The 19,695-nt window shown below is 46.0% G+C and overlaps 1 protein-coding gene across 1 annotated transcript in view; it reads right to left on the bottom strand.

Moving 5' to 3' along the window:
- Positions 1-344: 344 nt before the first annotated feature.
- The window catches only part of LOC144696399 (transcription factor E2F7-like), a 34,426-nt gene continuing 15,075 nt past the window's right edge, over positions 345-19,695 (bottom strand). Inside the window, exons 8-13 of the mRNA XM_078567643.1 lie at positions 18,425-18,509; positions 14,416-15,001; positions 12,042-12,236; positions 9,648-9,750; positions 6,596-6,981; positions 345-2,597 (exon numbers count right to left, since the gene is read on the bottom strand). Of these exons, the coding sequence (XP_078423769.1) occupies positions 2,433-2,597; positions 6,596-6,981; positions 9,648-9,750; positions 12,042-12,236; positions 14,416-15,001; positions 18,425-18,509 (1,520 nt within the window). The 3' untranslated portion in view covers positions 345-2,432. The remainder of the gene's footprint in view (positions 2,598-6,595; positions 6,982-9,647; positions 9,751-12,041; positions 12,237-14,415; positions 15,002-18,424; positions 18,510-19,695) is intronic.

Below are 19,695 nucleotides of genomic sequence, written 5' to 3' on the forward strand. Positions count from 1 at the left end.
CTTCATAAAAACTTTCTATTGTAAGGTATCTCAATTCTGTATGGAGGATAAGGAGGGGATGTCATGTATTTGCACTGGTCTCTCAGTATGAAAGCATTGAGTCCCAACGGCCAGCAGGAATCATTTACACTTAATCCTCACTGACATAAATAACGAGTGCAAATTGTTATTTAAATATATTTTCAATAATAAGATAAACCAGTACAGGGACATTTTATACAAGGCCATTTTATTTGCTATAATGTTTATTTTAAACCCCCCACCCCCGCCATGCCATCTGCAGGACAATTCCAAGTTTACATAACTACTGAAAAGAGCTGACATGTTTAGGAGGTTCTGCATGTTACTGGACTAAAAGGTCCCGACTAATTATTTGGAGACATTAGTTCAAGTCCCACCACCAGCAGTTGGGAAATTCAAATGCAATTGAATAAATAAATCTAGAATAAAAATCTAGTTTCAGTAAATGGTGACCAGGAAACTTGGATTTTGTAAAAATCCATCCGGTTCACAAACATCCTTTCGGGAAGGAAATCTGCCCTCCGTACCTGGTCTGAACTACACGTGACCCCAGACCCACAGCTATGTGGCCGACTCTAAACTGTCCTCCAATTGCTTGCAAGTCTCTCCGTTTTGTTTAAGAAGATGGCTCAGCACCAAATTCTCGTGGGGAAGCCAGGGATGGGCAATAAATACTGGCTGTGCCAGCGACACCCACCACCTGTGAATACATTTAAAAAAAATCTTATTTCTTCCTCGTTATCCCGGTGTAGTTTATTTGAAGAATGTGAATCAGAGCTTAAAGGCAGGAGGTCAGGAAGGTTTCTGTTGGCTCAGGGCATCAAGAGATAAGAGGCAGCGAAATGGCAGCTGACCGTTAGATCGTGATCTAATCGAATGACCTATTACTGTTCCTTTTTGCTGCTATGTGAATGCAATGGGCTGCGAGTGTCCAAACGGTGACTCAAGTTTATATTGGACCACTCTCCAACTCCCATCAATTAGGCCCTCAGACTAACCACCTCAAGTGCTCAGAGTAGCTTGTTTTTCTTCTTCGCCAGGTTGTCTAATTCGGAATTGTATTCCCTGGGATGAAAGGGGTTTAGGAAAACACCTCATTTGTGGAAAAATCGAAAGAGGAACATCAAAGGTCATTAAATGTGGGCCCCAGAGGCTATGTCCATATTCAGAGGGCTGGTTATTTTAAAGAATTACCACTCAGAACAATTCTTCCCTCCATAGGGCCACAAGGAATAAAACAACATCCTAAACCATTAGAGGAACGGAGAGCAACCTTTAGTGGTATAAGAGCATAGCTAGAAAATTGGAGACCTTTTTCAATAGCTAACTCATACATACAAATAAGGAGGAGTAGGCCATTCGGCCCCTCGAGCCTGATCTGATAGTAACCTCAAATCTGCATCCCGCTTACTCCCAATAACCTATCACCCCCTTGCTTACCAAGAATCTATCCACCTCTGCCTTAAAGATATTCAAAGACTCACAACCCTCAGAGAAAACAATTTCACCTCATCTCCGTTTTAAATGGGCGACCCCTTGTTGTTAAACTGTGGCCCAATCTCATTAAAATGAAAATATTTTTTTAATGAAAGAATGCAGCTTTTTTGCATTGATGGGGAGAGTCTAGGATTCTGGGACAATTAGGGACCACAGATTGGATCGGAAATGGCTTTGAAGTTAATGTGAATGATTAGCTGCAGCTCTTAAACTAAAGATCCCACCAGGCTGTGGCCGTGAATGTGTTGTCCAGTATAGTTACTTGAAACCCTTTGCTCTCACTGTTCCTATTGGTTTCTGGTGGGGCGGGGATATTGAAACTTGCCAGTCAACAAGGATTAATATTCAGTACAATTATACAAGTCACAGTATTCTGCAGTCACTTAAGACTCTCACATTACCAATGCCCACCATCGTCAGTGATAGGGCCGCACATTAATGTCGCTTGTAATTACATTTAAAGTTTTTTCACATAATAAAGAGCTATTAATCGAATTCTGATAGTTCTTTGTGTTGTGGTTAACCAGTGTTTATTTTACATTCTCCCTGACCTCTATAAGAGTTCACACCTTTATGTTGAAAGCTGTTTGCTGTTTTTGGGCTCCAGATAAGTCCAGTTGCCTGCGCGGAATTGTTCAGCCAATTGTAATATATTAAAATGTAAATTGTAACATTATTGTAAAACCTCTCCCATAAACTGCAGGAAAAAAAAGGAAAATGATTGAAAACCCTTAGTGCTTCAGGACGTCTTAGACATACACCCATTCACCTCAATTACTCCATGTGGACCAGGCATGTAAACAAATCGGCGAGTTACATTCCCACTGGAGTAAACATTATCAATCCGGACATCCTTCGCCAACTGCTGTTAATCTCCCGCTGACAAGAGTCAATAAGATGTTGCTATAAATCCATTATTTTGTCGCGTTGTTCTCAATTTCCAGCTTGCGCTGGGCTGGGGATGCTAGCTTCATCTGCAGCCCCTCCGTCTTCTTGCCCTGCACAGTGGGAACAGGTGTACGGAAATAACTTTCCGCAAATGGCTGCTGATCATCCTTAGGTATTATCGGAATCAGCGACTGGAAAACAAACAGAAACCATGTGTAGAATTCTATTCCCAAATAAATCCCATGCATCATAAGAAATAGGAGCTGGAGTAGGCCATCCAGCCCCTTGAGTCTGCTCCACCACTCAATATCATCATTCCTGATCTTCTACCTCAACCCACTTTCCCACTCTATCCCCGTTATCTCTCAACTTCCAAAAATTTAACAATCTCAGCCTTGAATATATTCAACAACTGGAGATCCAGTTAGGGTTAAATGGAACAGAGACTAACAGAAAAACTAAACAGAGCAATGGATGATCTTTAAGAAAGAGATGCTTTGGGTACAGGTAAGGTACATTCCAACAAAAGCAAAGAGAGCCACAAACAGGGAGGCTTCCTTGGGGTGATGAGGGAGAAAGAGGTTATGATGTATCGAAACAAAAAGAGGATGTATGATCCATGTCAGGCAAGTTCTTCAAATGAGAACCAGGTTAAATACAATAGGTTGAGAGGGGAAAAGTAGAAGAAAATAAGACAGGCAAAGAGGGAATATGAGAATAGAACGACAGCCAACATATAAGGGAATCCAAAAATCTTCTACCAGCTTGCAAACAGTAAGTGGGTAGTAAGAGGTGGAATGGGTTCTATTAGGGACAGAGGGATGATATATGCTTAAGAGTCACAGGGCAAGGCTAGAATAATTAATGAGTACTTTGTATCAGTCTTTACTGACAAAGTATTGGTCGAAGTGGAGACAGGAGGTAATGGATGGGGTGAAAATTGATAGGCAGGAAGTACAAAAACAGCTGGTTACGTTTGGAGCGTATAAGTGGCCTGGTCCAGATGTCTTGTAACCCACGTTGCTAAGGGAAGTGGGAAAAAGACAGCAGAAAGGTTTGGCATAATCTTTCAATCTTCTCTAGATATGGGGGAGGATCCAGAGGATTTGAGAGTGGCAAATGTGACACCCTTATTCAAGAAAGGGTGTGTGGTCAGTCCGAGTAACGACAGGCCGGTCAGTTTAACATCAACGGTGGGTAAGGTTTTAGAAACAATAGTCAGAGAAAATTCACCAGGAACTCGGTGAGTTAATGAAGCAGAGTCAGCACGGACTTGTGAAAGGCAGAATGCGCTTGACTAATCCAATTGAATTTTTGATGAAGGAACCGAGAAGGTTGATGGAGGGAATGCAGTGGATGTTGTCTATATGGATTTTAAGAAAGCATTTGATAAGGTACCACATAAAAGGCTGGGTAGCAAAATTGAGGCTGATGGAATAGGATGGTCAGTGTCAGCTTGGTTAAAAAATTGTTTTAAGGGCAGAAAAGGGCAGCGAGTTGTGGTGAAGGGCTGCTTTTCAGACTGGAGGATGGTGAACAGAGGAGCTCATCAAGGTTCAGTGCTGGGACCACTGCTTTTTTTGGATTTATATAAATGACTTGGATATGGGAATACAGAACAGAATTTCAAGATTTGCAGATGATATCAAACTTGAAGGAGCGGCAGACAGTGAAGATGGTACCATACGGCTGCAACAGAACATAGATATACCAGCAGGATGGGTAGACAAGTGGCAGGTGGAATTTAATACAGAGAAGTGAGGGGTGATGCATTTTAGCAGAAAGGATAGAGAGAGACAATATAGACTGAATGACACAGGTCTAAAGAGTGTGCAGGGTCAGAGGGACCTGGGGGTACATGTGCATCGACCTTTGAAGATGGCAGGACATATTGAGAGAGTGGTTAGCAAGGTATATGGGATCCTGGGCTTCATGAATAGAAGCATTGAGTAGAGAAGCAGGAAGTTATGCTGAATCTTTATAAAGCTCTGGTTAGGCCCTAACTAGAGTATTGTCACCACACTTTAAGGAGGATGTTAGGGTCCTTGAGGGGGTGTGGAGGAGATTTACCAGAATGGTTCCAGAGATGGGAGGTCTTAGCTACAAGGTTCAGTTGGAGAAGCTGGGGCAGTTCTCCTTGGAGCCAGGGAGATTGAGGAGAGATTTGATAGAGGTGTACAAGATGATGACAGGTTTAGATAGGGTTGACGAAGAAAAACTCTTCCCATTAGCTGATGGTACAAGCACTAGGGGCACAGATTTATGATTTGGGGCAAGAGAAGCAGTGGGAATGGGAGGAAGCGAGTGATAATGATCTGGAACTCCCTGCCCATGAGTGTGGTGGAAGCAGAGACGATCAATGATTTCAAAAGGAAGTTGAATGGCCACTGGAGAGAAATAAGCTTACAGGGCTATGGGACTGAGCAAGGGAGTGGGACTGACTGGACTGCTCTGCGGAGAGCCAGCATGAGCTCCATGGGCCAAAAAGCATCCTTCTGAGCCTTTATGCTGTAGTGGGATAACTCTCTCTGGAGTAAGGAACTCCAAAGAATGGACTGAAATCATAAGTTCCTATTTACAACATTCTAAAACTATCACACTGACTTCAAAACTCTTTATAATGTCTTGAAGTTGTAAAAGGCTCTATATAAATGCAAGTTCCTTCTTCCCTCTAAGCAGGTAATCAATCACAGATGTGATTTGTCTTCATTTCCAGCACTGCAAATGACCAGTGTCTGTAATATTCAAACACACTCTTCCACACAGAAGAACTTGCATTTGGATAGTGACACTGACACTTCGCAAGGGTTTAAAGACAAAATCTGACACAAAGCCATGGGAATGGTTAGCAAGATGAGGACCTTCAGTTCCGTGGATAGATTGCAGAAGCTGGAGTTTGTTTTCCTCGAAGAGGAGAAGGTTGAGAGGAGATTTGATAGAGATATTCAAAATCATGAGTGTTTGGAGATTGGGAGAAACAGTTCCCATTGGTGGAAGGATTGCAGACTAGAGGGACACCGATTTAAGGTCATTGACAAAAGCAACAATGGTGACGTGAGGAATTGGATAAGAACCTGAAGAGAAAAATATTGGAATCAAGTCTAGAGGTCACGGTTATAAGAATGAGGGTTTCAATATCTGCTGAGCTGAGACAGGTGAGGTGGTTATGGAGGTGGGAATAGGCAGTCTTAACGATCTGAGCATCTCAAAAAGAGGTGAATTTTATAAACACCAGAAAAAATTGAGAAAGAGGCAGAAAATAAAATGAGAGCAAACTAGCAAGAAATATAAAAAGCAGTATGTACAAAAAAAGGAAGAGATGAGTGAAAGTAAATATGGGTCCCTAAAGACGGAGGAGAAATTACACTGGGAAGATGCAAATGGGAGAAGACATATTTTGTGTCCATCTTCACAACGGAATACACAAAAACACACCCGAAATACTGGGAACCAAGGGGTTAATGAGAGTGAGGAACTTAAAGTGATTAATATCAGGAGAGAAAAAAATTAGAGGAGGAATTAATGGACCAGAAAGTGACAAATCCCCAGGGCCTGGTGGTTTAAGAAGTAGTTGCAGAGATAGTGGAAGCGCTGGCTATTCTTTTCCAAAATTCCCTAGGTTCTAGAACAATCGCAGCAGATTGGGAGGTTGCAAATGTAACTCCTCTGTTCATGACAGGAGGGAGAGAGAGGAAGCAGCCGGACATCAGTTAGCAGGGAAATGCTGGAATCTATTATTAGGGGCAGGGTAACAGGGAACTTAGAAAATCACAACAGGATGGGACAGAGTCAACATGGTTTATTTTGTAAAGGAACTCAGGAGTTCTGACACAAAAGTCATCGACCTGGTACACTAACTCTGTTTCTCTCTCCACAGATGCTGCCAGACATCAAGTATTTCCAGCGCTTTCTGTTTTTAATATTACAACAAAATATGTATTACCACCTCCCATCGGGAATAAAACAAACATTTTGATTTTTCTGCAAACATATTCCCAAAGAACTGAAATAAATGGGAATTTTCACTTCACCAATGGGACAGGGAACTGGAGTTTCTGTGTTGGCTGCAATGCAATGGGATGAAGTATGTGTGGGTTCTGTAACATTTGGGACCCTGTCAGCCACTTACTGCCCAAGTGGTAACACTAAACATTACAGTCGCTGGCACCTCTTTCCCCACAACTCGTACCTGTTCCTGGAGTTTGACAGTGCTGGGCTGCAGAGTGGGTGGCTCAGTTTTGTTGGGAGGATCTTCTTGCGAGGCCTGAGTGAGCAGAGAATAGATTTGTTGCTCTGGTGAGGAGGATCTCAAATTGGCTCTGGTTGGTGTGGGCACTGAGCCACCGCCCATTAAAAGCTGGGCAGTCGGTAGCAGGTTGACATTCTGTAAGCTGAGATGCACCAGGCCGGAGTTGTGAATGGAGTTCCCAGCAGATTCTGTAGGAGGAACCGGCTGGCAAATCACTGGTACCATCAGCTGATAGGGGAGACTCACCGATGCCACTTGACCTGTGGGCACGGCGATTCCACCCAGGCTCCGATTAGTGGAAAGTAACAAATTCAGTTCGCTCATACCTGTGAAACAGGGCAAGGGACAGAAAAACAGTCACTGTTTAAGCAGCTTGGAAGTATTTTCAGCAGTTGGCTTATGAAACATGAGGAAGGGAAAAGGAGCAAGTGAGAGCGTGTGTGGACACGGGCGATGCAGGTTTGACCAGCGCAGGACATTCAAAGCACTTTACAGCCAATGAAGTATTTTTGAAGTCACTGTTGTAGAGGTGAAAGTGGCTCAAGGCAAAAAAGGTCTGAACATTTTTGTGACGAGGAATCATGTAATTTTCACCCTTGTTATTATCTGCAGTGAAATGTAAATGCTTCCAGGTCACTTCAAAAGGGCAGAGTTATTAAACTTCACATGGCCAGAAACATTCGTTTTTTCTGTTATTACCAACAGATCGGATCAAGGCATTTCTATAAAATCACCGCCAGGAGCTCGACATTACAGCACTCGATGCAGTTAGTGCACGGAATACAGGACAGAGTCGGGACTAACAACAGAAGGTGGCCTTGCTGGATTACGTTATAGGTGAAGGACTTTGGTAAACTATCCTCCAACGTGACCCCGTTTTAATTCACCCCCAGCACCTTCTCCAAGGCAACTGCCCAAGAACAAAAACACATACATATAAAAACTGGAAAATTAACATGATCCCAGACACCAGCCAAAACAAAACAGCAATAAAGCAGATAGTGACATTCAATATGGAATTATTAAAGTTTGCATATTATAGATCAACACATAATACATATAAATGTGAAAACATGTGTTTTAAACACTTTATAAAATTGTTATATTTTATTTACTCAGGTTTCAGCCAATCTCAGCATATTCCCTGGTGACAGAAGATTCACTGAAGCCCCTCTTCCCCACTGACCCCTCAACACACCTCCCCTCGCACACTCACATAGCTGTCCCCTTTCTGAGCCCCTTCCTCTCACTCACTCAGCCCTTCCCTCTCTCCCCAGCCACTCATCCCCAACCTCCCTCCCCAGCCACTCATCCCCTCCTCCTTCACTAACCTCCCTCACACCTTGATTTCTCCACCTTGCCTGGACTCATCGCTGCCCGTCAGCTGCCAGTTGTATGGTTGCTCCTTGGCGGTGCCACGTGGACCAGCACAGCTGTGGTAGAGTGAGCTGCCTTCCTGGGGTATAGGAGCTTGGGCCCTGGGAGCACCGGCCCCAGTGCGCTGGGAGTGCCATCTCCTATCCCTGGGCGGTTGGGTATTGCTGGAGACCCAATAGGCTGAGCCAGAGGGGGTGCAAAGCTGCCAAGGGTGGGATATAGCGGAGACCGGAATCTCCCTCCCTCTGGAACTAGAGTTGGTGCCAGAACGTCCGACTGCACTTTGATCAGGACTGAATCATTCCATTGGGAATGGGGCTACAGATGGCGGTGGATTAAACAGACAGGCTGAGGAACAGCTACCCTGGGCGAGGTGGAGGTGGGGACAAAACTAAAAAGGGCAGAATTCCATGATCCAAAAGTAGGAATTCCACCAAACGGCAGAAATTTCTTATCCCTGTTGTTTAATGTTGAAAACGTGGCAGCCAATTGGTATTGATAAATGGTCAGACAATGTGTTCTTTTCTGAAGTGATGTTAATTGATTGGCTCCCCTGCTCTTCATCAAGTAATTGCCACAGGATCTTTTATATCCACTGCAGAGGGCAGACAGAGTCTCGGCTTGATGTCTTATCCAAGAGACAGCACCTCCAACAGTTCAGCACTCACTCACTACTGGCTTCATGCCAAACAGGTGGGCACACGGTTATCACAAAGACGAGGATGTGATATCATATAACACACAGGAGATCATTCTCCGAAAGTGCACAGGGATATCAGGTGGGAAAAATGCAAGGCAATAGCTTCAGGTTTCTGTATATCCATTTCAATGGATGGAAAATCGAGAGGCTCTGGTTTGGTAATGCCCTTGTCTGCCTTCGACCTGGGGATGAGTTAATGTTGAAAAGTAAAAGAGGAAACTGGGTCCTAAAGTGTTTCAGGCAGGGTCAGAATTGCTGGGCCTGGTGGGTCACATAAAGACCAATTAATCCAGGACAGGTTAACAGGAACATCACTTTCCTTTCTCCATGTTTCTCTTCCCAGCTTGGCTTCCTGTGCAATTCATTGATTAGAAATTTCTTTGTACATTGAAAATTAATGACTCTTATCATTGTGTATATAAACATTAAGAGTGACACACGAGAGCCAAAGTGTAATGGGTGCAGGTCCCCATCACCTTTGCTCACAGTGAACACGATGATTCATTGACTTATAAAGGGTAGAAGTGTGAGATCAAAGTGAAATGTGTTATTCCACTAAGAATAAACCCTGGGCCCAGAGGTCACAACTTAAATCTGACAATGACAAACCATAAAACTGAATTTAAATGGAGTGGGATATAACTGGGGGAAGGATTGGGTAAGAAGCGTTTCCGGCTGGGTTTGCCTTTGCTCAGTTTATCTGCATTGAACTCAAAACGGTGGAAGTGATGAAAAATGGGGCGGTCACACCCCACGCCCCATCTACCCGAAAATAACTGCTAATCGGTGGGCTGGCACCAGAGAGAAGCTTCCCGTATTTTCTAGAGACCAGATGAGTTTGTCAATATCCTGCAGAGAAAGACGGAGTCTGCCACAGGGCCTGGAGGTGTCTGAATGCAATAGGAAATCACTCACCGGGAGAGGCTGTCAAACGGTAACTCTGGCCCTTCTCAGCTGACCCACTCGGACCATGGATAACAAACGAAGGCTGTACAAGATTTACACAGGGCATCGGGGGCTAGGAGAAAGAGCAGCAGTCACCCAGGGTAACATTAGGCACGTTCTATTCCTTCACCCACTTACCCTCACCACAAAATATAAAGAAAAATGAGTAAAGAAGATGAGAAACCATAAACTTGGTCACAAGTGATTTTTAAAAAAAATGATGGGTCTTAAATGGAGTGTCTCTGTCCCCTCCAGCCCTACAACCTTCGAGATCTCTGCACTCCTTCAACCCTGCTCTTGAGCACCTCCAGTTTTAATCAGTCCACCGTGGGCACTGCTGAGGGCTCGAGCTCTGGAAAATGCTCTTTAAAACCGACCTTTTTAACTAAGCTTTTGGTCATGTGTCCTAATACCTCCTTATGTGACTGGCGCTACATAAATGCAAGCTGTTGTTGTACAGAATAGGGGGCCTGTGAGGGAAAGGAAATGGGTGCAGGGAGTTAAAAGGCATCTTCCTAATAACTCGACACCAGAGTGATTAAGATCAATAATCCCGGCTGCACTTTGTACCCGGAGGCTTTAAATTGAACATAATCTCTGCCCAGTCAAATTGAGACTTTGACCAAACCTGCCGGAGTAATTAGTGTTTTTAGATAATTGCTTTTTGACTCCCTCACAGTTATAGAACCAATTGCGTCTGAAGCACTGGGAACAGTGAACGACTTCATCAGGGAGGGAGAGCATCACGATTCTAGCAAGTGGGGAGCTGCACCAGGACCTGTTACACCTGGACCACTTCCAGGACCCGCTGTTTACATTTCAGATTAGACAAGGAATGGGGTAAATGTGGATTTAAATTTCTATTCCATGTTCTATTAACCTTTTACAGCATCACAAGCCCCTATCACCAACCCCTTCCTCCTCCCCCACCCCCGAATTCTCAGTTGTTTCAATTCTAGCCGCCTCTCCTCCCTTTATCTCACCATTGGCGGCCCTGGTTTCATTCAGTGGGGCTTCCCAGCTGTGGAATTCCCTTCCTGATCCCACCCTTCATCTCCTTGGCCAGCTTTTCAGTCACATCTCGATAGAGGGAACATTTCCCTTTGGTGGGGGGAGCTCCAGGGCATCACCTCCCACGGCAGCTGGAGTCAGTCAGGATACAGATCAGCCATTTCACTGAACGTGGAGCAGGCTCAAGGGGCTGAATGGCCTCTTCCTTTCCCTGCCTCCCGATTGATTACATTTCCAAGTTTTGTTTTATCTGGAATTTTGAAATTCTGCCTCCGACACCAAGGCCCTGGATTCAACTGTAAAAAATTTTCCAACTGTAATTGGGTTCCTGAACCTGTCACCTGATTATCTACAGTTACCCTCGTTCATTGACGGGTTAGTGGGGGAGGAGGGCAGGGGGAGTTACCCTTGTTCACTGACGGGTTAGTGGGGGAGGAGGGCAGGGGGAGTTACCCTTGTTCACTGACGGGTTAGTGGGGGAGGAGGGCGGGAGGAGTTACCCTTGTTCACTGACAGGTTAGTGGGGGAGGAGGGCGGGGGGGAGTTACCCTTGTTCACTGACGGGTTAGTGGGGGAGGAGGGCGGGGGGAGTTACCCTTGTTCACTGACAGGTTAGTGGGGGAGGAGGGCGGGGGGGAGTTACCCTTGTTCACTGACAGGTTAGTGGGGGAGGAGGGCAGGGGGAGTTACCCTTGTTCACTGACGGGTTAGTGGGGGAGGAGGGCAGTGGGGGAGTTACCCTTGTTCATTGACGGGTTAGTGGGGGAGGAGGGCAGGGGGAGTTACCCTTGTTCATTGACGGGTTAGTGGGGGAGGAGGGCAGGGGGAGTTACCCTTGTTCACTGACGGGTTAGTGGGGGAGGAGGGCAGTGGGGGAGTTACCCTTGTTCATTGACGGGTTAGTGGGGGAGGAGGGCAGGGGGAGTTACCCTTGTTCATTGACGGGTTAGTGGGGGAGGAGGGCAGGGGGAGTTACCCTTGTTCACTGACGGGTTAGTGGGGGAGGAGGGCGGGGGGGAGTTACCCTTGTTCGCTGACGGGTTAGTGGGGGAGGAGGGCAGGGGGAGTTACCCTTGTTCACTGACGGGTTAGTGGGGGAGGAGGGCAGGGGGAGTTACCCTTGTTCATTGACGGGTTAGTGGAGGAGGAGGGCAGGGGGAGTTACCCTTGTTCACTGACGGGTTAGTGGGGGAGGAGGGCGGGGGGGAGTTACCCTTGTTCACTGACGGGTTAGTGGGGGAGGAGGGCAGTGGGGGAGTTACCCTTGTTCATTGACGGGTTAGTGGGGGAGGAGGGCGGGGGGGAGTTACCCTTGTTCACTGACGGGTTAGTGGGGGAGGAGGATAAACCTACAGGTCCCTTCTCGGCTGTTCCAATGTGATTCCCCGGCTCCGAGTGACAATTGTCCGTCTGGCTTTGTGTGGAGGGAACGTTAGTCTCCAGGATCACGTCGCTGGTTTGAAATGGGGCACCGGCAGCAGCATCGGAAATATGGTCAAGACTCTTGGTGCGATTTCTCAGGGCAGCTTTGTGTTGGGTAGAAGATGGCTAAAAAAAGATAAATATTGATTGAAGTTATAGATTAAAAGCCAACACTCTTATATGCTAATCATATACTTTTTATTTAATTCTTCGCCCCCATTCCCTTGTCATGTGACAAAAGGAAAGGAAGATTTATATGAACAGTGGTTATCACATCTGTGAAACGACCTGAAACTCCACACACAGCAAGTTACTCCCAAATTCAAAACTCACTCTCCTGAAACGCTCCAAATTCTGCGGGTCAATTGGAACTAACACAGAGATTGATGCGTTTCTGTTGGGTAAGGAGTTTCAAGGTGGGTAGATTGAGTTGAGATAACAACCAGGGGTGAATGGCAGAACAGACTTGAGGGGCTGAAAGGCCTCCTCCTGTTCCCATGTTCCAATGAGACGCACTTGTGGGCAAACAGTCACCATTTTATATATTTGTTTTATTCATTCAGGGGATGTGGGCATCGCTGACTGGGCCCAGCATTTATTGCCCATCCCTAATTGCCCTTGAGAAGGTGGTGGTGAGCTGCCTTCTTAAACCGCTGCAGTCCATGTGGTGTAGGTACACCCACAGTGCTGTTAGGGAGGGAGTTCCAGGATTTTGACCCAGTGACAGTGAAGGAACGGTGACTGGGAGGGGAACTTCCAGGTGGTGGTGTTCCCATCGATTTGCTGCCCTTGTCCTTCTAGATGGTAGTGGTCGTGGGTTTGGAAGGTGCTGTCTAAGGAGCCTTGGTGAATTCCTGCAGTGCATCTTGTAGATGGTACACACTGCTGCTACTGTGCGTCGGTGGTGGAGGGAGTGAATGCTTGTGGATGTGGTGCCAATCAAGCAGGGCTGCTTTGTCCTGGATGGTGTCAAGTGTTGTTGGAGCTACACTCATCCAGGCAAGTGGGGAGTATTCCATCCCACTCCTGACTTGTGCCTTGTAGATGGTGGACAGGCTTTGGGGAGTCAGGAGGTGAGTTACTCACTGCAGGAGTCCCAGCCTCTGACTGGTTTTTGTAGCCACAGTATTTATATGGCTAGTCCAGTTCAGTTTCTGGTCAATGGTAACATAATAAGATCACAGAAACAGAGAAAGACACAAGGACAATTAATCTATTTGTTTAATTATATGGCTTGAAGGTGTTGGTCAGGACACCTGAACGCCTTTCACCTTAGTTGATGCCACAAGATCTTCAACATCAGCTGAACTGGCCACAATTTCAACGTTTCATCTGACATCTCAAACATTCCTGCACTCGCTCAGTACAGCAGTGACCTCGTGTCGGTTTAGGTTATGTCTGCAATGGGGATTGAACCCACCATCTTCCAACTCAGAGGCCAGAATGTGACCCAAGTCAAACTGACAACGTTGCCCAAACTCCCATGGTTGCCAAATGAACCGTTCCCAATTTCTGGTGAGATATGCCCGGTCACTCTGTGCGGCAGTCAGCCTGTGCGGCCTTTATTGTGAGGGAATGGTCTCCATGGTTACCTGCAATCAATTTTCACTTTCCTCCTCAAATCTCCAAACATCATCATCATTTTGTAGCTGAAAGTCTGGCAATCAGCGACCAGGGAAACTCCTGAACCATAAACAGCAAAGGGCCAATGACCAGAGAGTCTGATTAAGGGATAAATATTGAGCAAGACACAAGGGAGCCTCCCCAGCTCTTCTTCAAAATTACTCTTTCTTCCCAAAAATTCATTGTGAACTTTTTTCAACTGAGGCAGACAAGGCCTCAATTTAACACTTCACCTGGAAAACAGCGCTGACCCCTCCCACAGTGCTGACCCCTCCCTCAGCGCTGACCCCCCCCCCCGAGAGCGCCGACCCTCTCACAGTGTGGCGCTCCCTCAGCGCCGACCCTCCCGACAGCGCCGACCCCCCCCCTCAGTGCCGACCCCCCCCTCAGTGCCGACCCTCCCTCAGCGCCGACCCCCCCCTCAGCGCCGACCCCCCCCTCAGCGCCGACCCCCCCCTCAGTGCCGACCCTCCCTCAGCGCTGATCATCTTATTCAGTGGTGAGTGCAGTTCTCCAACTGAGTCACTTTTAGCAACTTTCCTACTGCTCGGGAGAACCTGGTTTGACCAACTGGGGCTGAATTTAATACCTGCTACATGGGGAAGAATTCAACAGTAGCAGGTCTCCACTATCTCATTGCAGGAGACTGTTCCTCACTCAACCCTGTCGCTCCCACACATACCTGCTCCATTGATGACAAAGACAAGACGGAAGAAAGACTTCCAGAGGCATGTTCAAGGCAACAAAGAGTTTTCCCTCGTTTAGCCTCTGGTTTGTCATCTTTCCAATGTCCATCAGGCAGTGTACATCGCTCCGTGGGACTGCGCTTCAGAGAGGTCCTTGTGGGCACACTGGCCTCCACCTCTCCAGGTACGAGCGACAAAGTTTCTTCATGTGCTGAAGCTTTAGCCTCACAGGGTCGAGGAGAGGGTTCAGTAATGGACTCCCTGTTTCTGTAAAGCATGAAGACAGGGGCTGTGTGCAGACTCTGCAGGAATACGATTGGCTGGTTCTTCAGGAGGCTAGGGTAGCCGTCATCTGCGTTGGGCACAGCAGCTGGGGGCATGGGGGTCAGGTGCCCAGTGGCAACATTAGGAAGGCAGAATGGTAGTGATAGTTCAGTCTGGGGAACAGAGAAGCCATCCTGTGCCAGGGATCTCACAGGAGAGTCAACAGAACTGGCCATGCTAGTACTTAACAGGGGACAAGATGCCAAGGGAATGGATTTGGGTTGACGATCTTCCTGATTTCGGGCAGATTCTGAACTCCTAAAGGAGAAAAAAAACATTGTTTTCAAGCATGTTAATGTCCGTAACATTGCCTGACTCCACCCTTGCCTCAGCCATGGTTTTGTAACCTCAAATCTGACGATTCCCACGCTCTACTGGCTGGTCTCCCATTTCCATCCTCTGTAAACTGCAGCTCATCCAAAACTCTGCTACCCATGTCCTCTCTCACACCAAGACACTGCCTGTGCTTGGTGACCTATACTGGTTTGTGGTCAAACAATGCCTCAATTTTAAAATTCTTTTCCTTGTTTTCGAATCACTCCACATTCTCAGTCCTGCCCATCTTTGTCACCCTCCTCCAGCTCCACAATGTCCGAGACCTGGCTCAGAGGGGGGCAGGGCTGGGCGTTGAATATTCCTGGGTACAAGGTGTTCAGCAGAGACAGGAAAGGGAGAAGTGGGGGGCAGGGGGAGTGGTAATATTGATGAAAGATGGCATTACAGTACTGGAGAGAGAGGATGTTCCAGAGGGATCGAGGACAGGATCTCTCTGGCTAGAGGTAAGGAATGGGAAAGGTGCAATAACATTGATCGGTGTAGTATATAGACCACCAACTAGTGGAAGGGATGTAGAGAAACAAATTTGCAAAGAAATTACAGAGAGGTGCAAGAAATATAGAGTAATTATAATGTGGGACTTCAATTATACAAATATATACTGGGGTAGGAACAGTACAAAGGGACAAGAGGGGCAAGAGTTCCTGGAATATGCTCACAATAATTTTCTACAGCAGTATGTTTCCGGTCCAATGAGAGGACAGGGACTGTTGGACCTGGTCCTGGGGGACGAGTTGGCCCAAGTGGATCAAATATCAGTGGGAGAGCCTTTAGGGGACAGTGACCATTGTATCATAAGGTTTAGGTTAATCATGGAAAAGGACAGAGAACAATCCAGAGCAGGGATAATAACTTCGATGGGATGAGGATGCATCTTAGTCGAGTGAGTTGGAATCAAATGTTGGCAGAAAAGACTCTGGCTGAACAATGGGCCACCTTCAAACAAAAAGTATTGCAGGAAATGTCAACATATATTCCATTGAAAGGGAAAGGTAGACAAATAAATCCAGAGCACCCTGGATGACAAGAGCGATAGAGGTGAAGATGAAAAGGAAGAAGTGCGTGCAATAGATGTCAGGTAGAAAATACAATGGAGAATCAGGCTGAATATAAAAGGACCAGAGGGGAGGTGAAGAAACTAATCAGCAAAGCAAGGAGGGAGCATGAAAAGAGGCTGGCAGCAAACATAGAAGGGAATCTCAAGGTCTTAATAACCATGTAAGTAATAAAAGGGTGGTAAAAGAAAGAGTAGGGACAATGAGGGACGAAAAGGGGACTCACATGTGGAGGCAGGAGAAATAGCGGAGGTGTTGAACTTTGAATCTGTCTTTACAGAGGAAGATGCTGCCCAGGCTGGGGTGAGACAGGTAACTGGTTCACTAGAGAATTTACAATCGAGAGGAAGGTGGTGTTGGAAAGGTTATCTTTACTTAAAATAGACAAGGTACCAAGACCGGATGAGATGCATCCAAGGGTACTGAGGGAGGTGAGAGTGGAAATTTCAGAGGAACTGGTGATAATCTTCCAGTCTCCCTTAGACACAGGGGAGGTGCCAGAGGACTGGAGAATTGTGAATGTTCAAAAAGGGGTGCAAGGATAAAGCCGGTAACTACAGACCAGTCAGTTTGGATTCAGTAGCAGGGAAATTCCTGGAAACTATAGTTGGGGACAAAATCAATAGCCTCTAAAATAGGTGCAGGATAATTAAGGAAAGCCAGCATGGATTCATTAAGGGAAAATCAGGTTTAACTAACCTGAAATTTTTTTGAGGAGGTAACAGAGCAGGTCGGTAAGGGCAATGCTGTTGATATGGTGTACATGGATTTTCGAAAGGTATTTGATCCAGTGCCACACAACAGACTAGTCAGCAAAATTCTAGCTCATTGAATAAAAGGGAAATGAGGCACTTGGATAAGAAACTGGCTGAGTGACAGGAAACAGAAAGTAGTGAAAAATGGTTGTTTTTCAGATTGGAGGAAGGTTTATAGTGGAGTTCCTCAGGGGTCAGTGTTGGGACCCTTGCTCTTCCTGATATATATTAATGACCTAGACTGTGGTGTGCAGGGCACGATTTCAAAAATGCAATGATACAAACATTGGAAATGTTGTCAATTGTGATGGGGATAGTCTTGAACTTCAGAAGGACATAGACATGTTGGTGGATTGGGCAGACAAGTGGCAGATGAAGTTCAATGCAGAGAAGTGTGAGGTGATTCATTTTGGAAGGAAAGATATGGTGAGACAGCATAAAATAAAGGGAGATCCTCTAAAGGAGGTGCAGGAACAGAGGGACCTTAGTGTATATGTACATAGGTCATTGAAGATAGCAGGGTATGTTGAGAGAGCAGTTAATAAAGCATCTACTATCTTAGGCTTTATTAATATGGACATTGAGTACAAGAGTAAGGAGGCCATGCTAAACTTGTATAAGACACTAGTTAGGCCTCATCTGGAGTATTGCATCCAGTTCTGGGCACTGTACTTGAGGAAGGATGTGAAGACAATGGAGAGAGTACAGAGGAGATTCACAAGAATGATTCCCGAGATGAAGAACTGTAGCTATGAGGATAGATTGGAGAGGTTGGGACTGTTTTCCTTGGAGAAAAGAAGGCTGAGAGGAGACTTGATAGAGGTATTCAAGATCCTGAGGGGTATGGACAGGGTAAATAGTGAGAAACTGTTCCCACTCAAGGGAACATCAAGAACCTGAGGGCACGGATTCAAAATAATTGGCAAAAGGAGTAAATGTGATGTGAGGAAAAATATTTTCACCCAGAGGCTGGTTTGAGTCTGGAACAAACTTCCTGAGAGGGTGGTGGAGGCGGGTTCGATCGAGGTATTCAAAAGGGAATTGGATTGCAACCTGAAAAGAGAGAATGTGCAAGGTTATGGGGATAAGGCAGGGGAGAGAGACTAGGAAGAATGCTCTTCCAGAGAGCCAGTGCAGACTTGATGGGCCGAATGGCCTCCTTCTGCACTGTAAAAGATTCTGAGAGTCTGTGATCTCTGCACTCCCTGATTTTAATTGCTCCACCATTGGACCCCAAGCTCTGGAATTCCCTCCCCAAGCCTTTGGTCACCTGTCCTGATGCCTCCCAATGTGGCTCAGGGTCAAATTTTTGGCTGATTCTTGGGACTTTAAAAAAAAAATATATGCGAAAGGTGCTATATAAATACAAACTGTTAATTAATATCCTACATCAATCCTATATCTTCAAGAAATGTTGCTCAAGGTCAGAAGTTCATCTTCAAAGTAATAAATCCAATCTGTCATGCGAGTGGGTAAATGCTGCATTGTATATAGAGCGTGTCCCAAGAACGTGTCCCACTCCAACTAAAACTTACTTCATGTCTTCGTCAAACTGCAGCCTGCAGGCAGCAGCCAGATGCACCATCTTACTGGAACATTCTCGTGCTCCAATACTTCTCACTGCAGCAGGAATAAAGAAACAAATTTAACATCGCTGCAGAAACAAAACTAAAAGGAGAGGTTACAATAGAGAAACCTTTTCACTCAGAGAGAGAGAGAGAATTCCACATCTTAAACAGCCTCTGCGGAGAATTAAACTGTTGCTGATTAAAGGGTTCAGAGACCACGGAGGAGATTGAATTAATTGGCTTATATGTAAAACACATCTCTTTATTTTCTCATTACCACTCCATCTCCACTCGCATCATCATCCCTTTAGTTTATTGAATCAGCCTCTCTTTCTCTGCTTCATTACACACACTGTTCTTCCCCCTCCCTCTCCGCTCTTTCCCCGACTCTGTACTTGCATAAAAACTATTAAATCACTCGTTTCTTCGCGTTCCAGTGAAAGGTCATCGCCCTGGAACATTCTCTCTCCACAGACACTGCCAGAGCTGCTGAGTATTTCCAGCATTTTCAGTTTTTATTTCCGGTTTGCAGCATCTGCAGTATTTTGCTTTTTGTACCGGTGCTGACATGATGGGCTGAACGGCCTCATTCTGTACCAGCTGAGAATTCTAAGGCACTGAATTTCACATTCTTATACCCACTTAATGATGAACTTTTCTAAAGGTCACTTGATAAGCCCCACCCTATATAAACTCTAATATTCCAGCCCCCCCCCCACAACACTGTTACACTATCCTGCCCAAGCCCCACTGACCCACCTGTCCCTCCCCACTGACCCCCCCAACCCCATCCCACTGATACCCCCCACCCCTCCCCACTGAGGGTCCAGACTCCCCTCAAAAAGCTTTGGGAGTGGGGGTGTAATTGAAGTTTCAAAACTGAGATTGGTAGATTTTTGTTAGGTAGATGACAAAAGTAAGAAGGTCATGTTGGAGTTGTATAGAACCTTGGTGAGGCCACAGCTGGAGTACTGTGTGCAGTTCTGGTCACCACATTATAGGAAGGATGTGATTGCACTGGACGGGGTGCAGAGGAGATTCACCAGGATGTTGCCTGGGATGAAACATTTAAGTTATGTAGAGAGGTTGGATAGACTTGGGTTGTTTTCGTTGGAGCAGAGAAGACTGAGGGGTGACCTGATCGAGGTGTACAAGATGATGAGGGGCATGGACAGGGTGGATAGGGAGCAGCTGTTCCCCTTAGTTGAAGGGTCAGTCACAAGGGGGCATAAGTTCAA

Source organism: Cetorhinus maximus, chromosome 22 (genome assembly GCF_964194155.1).
Source record: "Cetorhinus maximus chromosome 22, sCetMax3.hap1.1, whole genome shotgun sequence".
NCBI lineage: Eukaryota > Metazoa > Chordata > Chondrichthyes > Lamniformes > Cetorhinidae > Cetorhinus > Cetorhinus maximus.